At 70.9% G+C, this 6,722-nt stretch overlaps 1 protein-coding gene across 1 annotated transcript in view; it reads right to left on the bottom strand.

The window, feature by feature from the left end:
• Positions 1 to 2,509: 2,509 nt before the first annotated feature.
• The window catches only part of AURANDRAFT_60583 (hypothetical protein), a gene marked incomplete at both ends in the record, with an annotated part of 13,033 nt that continues 8,820 nt past the window's right edge, over positions 2,510 to 6,722 (bottom strand). Inside the window, 2 exons of the mRNA XM_009034467.1 lie at positions 2,510 to 2,962; positions 3,577 to 4,509. Of these exons, the coding sequence (XP_009032715.1) occupies positions 2,510 to 2,962; positions 3,577 to 4,509 (1,386 nt within the window). The remainder of the gene's footprint in view (positions 2,963 to 3,576; positions 4,510 to 6,722) is intronic.

Genomic DNA, 6,722 nt, shown 5'->3' on the forward strand with positions numbered 1-6,722 from the left:
TTTTTCTTAAAGCTCTCCGAGCTCCGAGCGGCCTACTCACCCGGGCGCGAGCTTGGCGAGGAGCTCGTCCTTGAAGCTCGCCATGCACGCAAGCTTGCCCTGGACCACGTCGCGCTCCGAGCGTAGCGCGTCGCGTTCGGCGCAGGCGGCGTCGAGCACCGCGCGGAGCGCGTCGCGCTCCGAAACTGCGGCGGCGAGCTGCTGCGTGAGCGACGGCTTGGCCGACGGCTTGGCCGACGGCCGGGGGATCGTGCGCCGCTTCTCGGCGCGCATCTTCACTTTCTCTTCGTCTTCCGCGCGCTTCTCCGCTCGTTCTTCTTCAGCGCGCTTCTTCGCTGCTAATTCTTCTGGGAGGGGGAAGTTCGGCCATCGGCCGTACGTCCCAACGAGGTCGTGCTTGCGGAGCCACGCGTCCCACGCGCGCGCAGCCTCCTCCTCCGTCACGTGATATGTAGTAACCCGGCATCCATTCTCCTCCATCTGTACGCGCCACGGGTGTTTGTCGCTGTCATACGAGTAAACACCGCGGTACTGGCTCTTACGCCCTTGGGCAGAGCTCTTACGCTCTTGGCCAGTCTCGTCCTCGTCCTCGTCCTCGAAGTCGTCATCTCCCTCGTCCTCGGACGACGAAGAGGAGGCCGCGGCCGCGTCGAAGCTCGCGAGGAGCGAGGGCATCGCCGCCGCGCGCAGCGGCGTGGCGTGGATCCTCGGGCCACCGGCCGGATGCGGGAGCGGCGGTGGAACAGCGGCGGCGACGCGCGGGGGCGCGGCGCGTGGGACGATCGCGGGCGTCTCCAGATTGCTTCTCCGCACCTCGTCCTCGTAGCCGACCGTGTCGTCGTCGCGGTCCGCGCCGTCGCGCGCGCGCGGCACTTTCTCCGACGACTCGTCCGCCGTTATGAAATGCGGCGCATCCCGCGGCGCACACGTCTTGCGCGACGCCGTGGTCTTTACCCGCTTCTTCGGTGGTGGCACACTCGACTCCGTGATTGGAGGCCATTGCTCGGCGTGGTCCTTCTGGCCGTGCTCCGTCACGAGAAATCCATCGACAAAGGTTTCCTCCTCGAGCTTCTCGGTGCGTGTCATGTGAACTTCAAGATGTGTTGAACGACGAAGCTTTGCGGGCGTGTCGCGTACGTCGGCGTGTGGCTGAGAGAGGGTCAACAAGTAGACAACATGTTCATCGATTCTTCTCAATCGACTTTGCCTTAGGCGGAGCGCTCTCGTGAGCGCTCTCGAGCTCTCGCCCCCCCCCCCGCTCGCGCCCCCCGCGCGCCCCGCGCGCGGCTAGGCGTCCACGGGCCCGAGCTTGGCGAGGAGCTTGTCGTTGAAGCGCGAGGTAGCCGCGTTTTCGCCCTGGAGCACGTCGCGCTCCGAGCGTAGCGCGTCGCGTTCCGCGCAGGCGGCGTCGAGGACGGCGCGGAGGGCGTTGCGCTCCGAAACAGCGGCGGCGCTCTCCGAGCGCAGCGCGTCGAGCTCCACGCGGAGCGCGTCCCGTTCCGAGGCGACGGTTTCGCGGCCCGCGCGGAGCGTGTCGCGCTCCAGGCGGACGGCGTCGCGCTCCGACCGCGTGGTGGCGAGCTGCTCCGTAACCGACGGCTTCCGCGTGTCGCCCGCGGCCTCGGCCGCGACCGCGGCGGACCGCTCCGCGCGGATCTCGACGGCGGCGTTACGCGCAGCGGGCTTGGTCGACGGCCCGGGGCGCGAGAGCGGCTTCTTCGCGCGCTTCGCCGCCTCTTCTTCTCCGGGGAGCGGGAAGTTCAGCTTTCGGCGATGATCAGTGCCAACAAGATTGTGCTCCCGGAGGTACTTGTCATAGACGCGCGCCGCTTCCTCCTCCGTCGCGTGGCTGCCGAGATTGACCGGTTTTCCACGGATCCTGGTGGTCGCTCGCCACGGGTTTTTGCTACTATTACCCGTTGTGGTCACACCGTGGTACTGGCTCTTAGGCCATTGACCAGAGGTCTCCTCCTCCTCTTCGTCCTCGGATGACGAGGCCGCGGCCGCGTCGAAGCTCGCGAGGAGCGAGGGCGCGGCGCGCGGCGGCGCCTCGTCCTCGTATCCGACCGCGTCGTCGTCGCGGTCCGCGCCGTCGCGCGCGCGGGGCACTTTCTCCGACGAATCGTCCGCCGATTTTGCCGGCGACGCGTCCCGCGGCGCACACGTCTTGGGCGACGCCGTGGTCTTCGCCCGTTTCTTCGGTTGGGCGTGCTCCGTCACGAGAAATCCATCGACAAAGGTTTCCTCCTCGAGCTTCTCGGTGCGTGTCATGTCGACGAATGGTTTGCGGTCGAGGCGTCCGGCGTGCGTCTGAGAGAGCTCAGAGCGAGGTCATTATTGGTTCAACAATCGGCTCAATAGCTCTCCGACGCCTTCTCTGTGCTTGTCTCTGATCGGCTTGTCGCGACCCAGGATATGGAGTAATTGGGTTTATTTGCGGGCTGAGTTTGTTCTTCTTGCGGCTTCCGGGAAGCCTATCGCGGATGCCCCGGCAATTCGATGGCGGGGCCTACGCGGGCGCGAGCTTCGCGAGGAGCTGGTCCTTGAAGCTCGTCATACAAGTGAGCTGGATTTGCAGCACGTCCCGCTCCGAGCACGCGGCGTCCCGCTCCGAGCGCAGCGCGTCGCGCTCCGCGCGGAGCGCGTCCCGTTCCGAGGCGACGGTCTCGCGGCCCGCGCGGAGCATGTCGCGCTCCAGGCGGACGGCGTCGCGCTCCGACCGCGCGGTGGCGAGCTGCTCCGTAACCGACGGCTTTTTGTGCGCAGCGGGCTTGGTCGACGACCCGGGGCGCGCGTGCGGCTTCTCCGGGGGCTTCTTCGCCTCTTCTTCTCCGGGCAGCGGGAAGTTCAGCTTTCGGCGATTAGTGCCAAGAAGATTGTGCTCCCGGATGTACTTGTCATAGACGCGCGCAGCCTCCTCCTCCGTCGCGTGGCTGCCGAGATTGACCGGTTTTCCATCGACCTTGAGGGTCGCGCGCCACGGCTTTGCGCTACTACCCGACGCGCACACACCGCGGTACTGGCTCTTAGGCCGTTGGCCAGAGGTCTCTTCCTCCTCTTCGTCCTCGGACGACGAGGCCGCGGCCGCGTCGAAGCTCGCGAGGAGCGAGGGCGCCGCGCGCGGCGGCGCCTCGTCCTCGTATCCGACCGTGTCGTCGTCGCGGTCTGCGCCGTCGCCCGCGGTCGGCACCACCGTGGGCGGCTCATCTCTCAAAGGTTCCTCCGGGCGCTGCAGATGGGCCGGGGCCTGAGTCTTGCGAGACGCCGTCGTCTTCACGCGCTTCTTCTTTGGCTCGCAAGTGAGAGGTGTGCTCGATTCCGCCTCACTTGGGGCCGTCACAACGTCCTCCCAGACATTCTCCGTCACAAAGTCACCCTCGTTGACGGAGTTCTTCTCCACGAGCTTCTTCCCGAGCGTAGTCATGCTGGATGCGCACGACGGCGGGTTCTTGTCGGAGCTCTCCACTGGGATCGGCGACGCGTTCGATCGACTTTGCCTTAGGCAGACGGCTCTCGTGAGCGCTCTCGTGAGCGCTCGCGCCCCCCCGCGCGCCCCGCGCGCGGCTAGGCGTCCACGGGCCCGAGCTTGGCGAGGAGCTCGTCCTTGAGGGCGGCGAGGGCCGCGTGCTGGCCGCGGAGCGCGTCGCGGTCCGCGCGGAGCGCGTCGCGCTCGCTGCGGGCGGCGTCGCGCTCCGCGCGGAGCGTGTCGCGCTCGAGGCGCGTGGTCTCGCGCTCGGCGCGGAGCGTGGCGACGAGCATGGCGACGTCGCCGCGGGCCGCGTCGCGGTCGCCGCGGAGCGCGGCCGCGTCGCCGCGGGCCGCGTCGCGCTGGAGGCCGAGCTCGCGCTCGAGGCGCGTGGGCCCGCGGGGCTTGCGCTTGACCGTGCGCTTCTTGAGCGTGAGGAGCTCGCCGGGCCGGGGGAAGTTGACGGGGCGGCCGAGCTCGCGCGCGCGGTCGTCGTAGACGCGCGCGGCCTCCTCGGGCGTCGCGTAGACGCCCAGATTCGTGTGCACGCCGCCCTGGGTGATGCGCGCGAGCCAGGGCGTGGCCTTGTTGCCGTCCGTGCGGTAGCAGACGCCCGTGTACTTGCTCGCCGTGGCCCCGGGCCCGGGCTCGTCGTCGTCGTCGTCGTCGCCGTCCTCGTCGCCCTCGGAGCCCGCGAGCTCGCCCTCGGCCGCCGGCGGCGCCGCGTCCGGCGCCCGGTCCCGGCCGTAGGAGTCGCAGAGGCTCAGGAGCTCGTTGCGCAGCTCGCGGAGCTCCGGGGCGTCGTCCGCGCGGATCTCCGCGGGCGCCGGCGCGGCCGCGGCCGCCGTCGGTGTCGGGCCCGAGCCCTTGAGGCGCTTCATCTTCGAGCCCCGGCCCGCCGCCGGGGCCTGGAGCCGCTTCATCTTCGACCCGCCCGCCGGCGCCGACCCGTCCGAGAGGCTCAGGATCGCCGTGAGGGCCGAGTGGGCCGTGCCGGGCGAAGAAGAGGCCATGGTGAAGTAGCGGCGCGCGGCGGGCTGCGGCTGCCCCGAAAGTCGCGTTTCTTCGGCGGGGGGGCTGCGGCGGGCCCAGGGGCTGGCGCGGGGGGCTCGCGGGGCGTCGCGGGGCTCCGGGGCGGACGGTCGCGGATTAGAATGCCACTGTGGATGGACGGACGAAAGTCACCCTGCTGCTGTGATTGTCAAGGCGGCTTGATTCAGGAAGGCACGGTATGAGGTGGCGTTCTCGTTGAGGTACAATGTTTTCATGCACTACCGCACAGAAGTACGAGGTAGATGCGGTCGTGGATGAAAACATTGTGCCATTCGAGGTGGATGTGGCCGTCGATGGAGCAGCGCGGCATCTCGGGCTGCGTGCCGTAAACAGTGACTCGCTGCGGTTGCTAACACAGACGCGATTAGCGATGGCGGAGGAAGTTCGCGCGCGCGCCTCGCCTCGGCAGCGTCGGGCGACCAAAACGATGATGGCCATGCAGCAGGCCCTGCAGCGCGTGCGCGTGACGGTCCGCGACGCCGCCACGGCGTCGACCTTCAACGGCGCGTCGCTGCTGCTGCCGGTGCCGGCGGCCGCCGACGCGACGGTCGGCTCGCTGTGCACGACGGTGGCGCGCATCCTGGGCATCGACGCCCGGAAGATCACGCTGTCCCTCGACGGCGCGCTCGTGCACGAGAGCCTGCCCGTGGGCGTGCTCCACGACGGCGACCAGCTCGACGCCGCGGTCGAGGCGCCGGCGGCCGCGGCGCCCGCGCCGCGCGAGCGCGGCGGCGTCAAGCACGCGAAGCGGAAGCGCAACCGCAACCGCAAGGGCAAGGCCGGCGACGACACGGCGAGCGAGTCCTCGGCGGCGTCGGAGGCGCAGCCCGCGAAGAAGGCGCGCGTCGACGCCGCGGCGCTGGCGGAGGCGCCGGCGGACGAGCCGACGGCGACGCAGGAGACGCAGGAGTACCCCGGCGCCGACGGCGACGAGGAGGCGTCCGTGGACAAGATCGAGGTCGCCGTGACGACGACGGAGGACGCGCTCGAGGTCGAGATCACGACGGAGGCCGCGGCGGCCGCCGGCGCCGAAGCCATCGAGGCCGCCGTCGACGCCGACGCGTCCGCCGCGGCGGGCTCGGACTCGTCCGACGAGGAGGAGGAGGCGGCGGCGGAGTCGTCCGACGACGAGGAGGAGGCGGCGAAGCCCGCGGCGGCGGAGTCGTCCGACGAGGAGTCGGACGAGGACGAGGACGAGGCGACGCCCGCCGCGGAGGCGGCGGCGGAGTCGTCCGACGAGGAGTCGGACGAGGACGAGGAGGAGGAGAAGAATCCGACGTCGGAGGCCGCGGCGGACTCGTCGGATTCGGAATCCGACGACGAGGAGAAAAAGACGGAGAAGCCCGCGGCCGCCGAGGAGGAGTCGTCGGACTCCGACTCCGACGAGGAGGAGGAGGAAGCGGCGAAGAAGCCCGCGGCCGCCGAGGAGGAGTCGTCGGACTCCGACTCCGACGACGACGACGAGGAGAAAAAGACGGAGAAGCCCGCGGCCGCCGAGGAGGAGTCGTCGGACTCCGACTCCGACGACGAGGAGGACGAGAAAAAGACGGAGAAGCCCGCGGCCGCCGAGGAGGAGTCGTCGGACTCGAGCTCGGACGAGGAGGAGGAGGAGCAAAAGACGGAAAAGCCCGCGGCGGCCGCCGCGGCGTCGTCGGACGAGGAGTCGTCGGACGAGGAGGCCGCGGCGCCCGCGCCGGCGCCGCCGCTGCGGGGCCTCGGCCGCGGGCGGCCGACGGCGCCGGCGCCGGCGCGCGCGGCGCTCGCCCCCGGGGCCGGCGGCTTCTTCGGCGACGCGCCGGCGGCCGCCGAGGAGCCGACGTTCAAGCGCTGCAAGGTCGACTACCACGTGCTGGCGCCGGCGGCGCCCGCGCCCGCGCCCGCGCCGTCGGCGGACACGGTGGCCGTCGGCGAGGGCGAGGCCATCGCCGCGGGCGCCGTGCTCGAGTTCCGCATGCCCGAGCTCGACGCGGAGACGTGGGCGCCGGGGCTCTCGGACGTCAAGCGCGCGACGGTCGTCGGCGCCGCGGGCGACGCGCTCACGCTGTCGCCCGTCGACGGCGGCGACGCCGTCGAGATGCGGCGCGGCGAGCTCCGCGAGCTCCGCCGCGTCGTCACGCCCGAGGCCGCGCCGCCGCGCGCGGCGACGCCGCCGCCGGCCGCCGCCGCGGCGCCCGCGGCCGCGGCGACGCCCGCGCCCGCGTTC

Source organism: Aureococcus anophagefferens, assembly GCF_000186865.1.
Source record: "Aureococcus anophagefferens unplaced genomic scaffold AURANscaffold_1, whole genome shotgun sequence".
Lineage (NCBI taxonomy): Eukaryota > Pelagophyceae > Pelagomonadales > Pelagomonadaceae > Aureococcus > Aureococcus anophagefferens.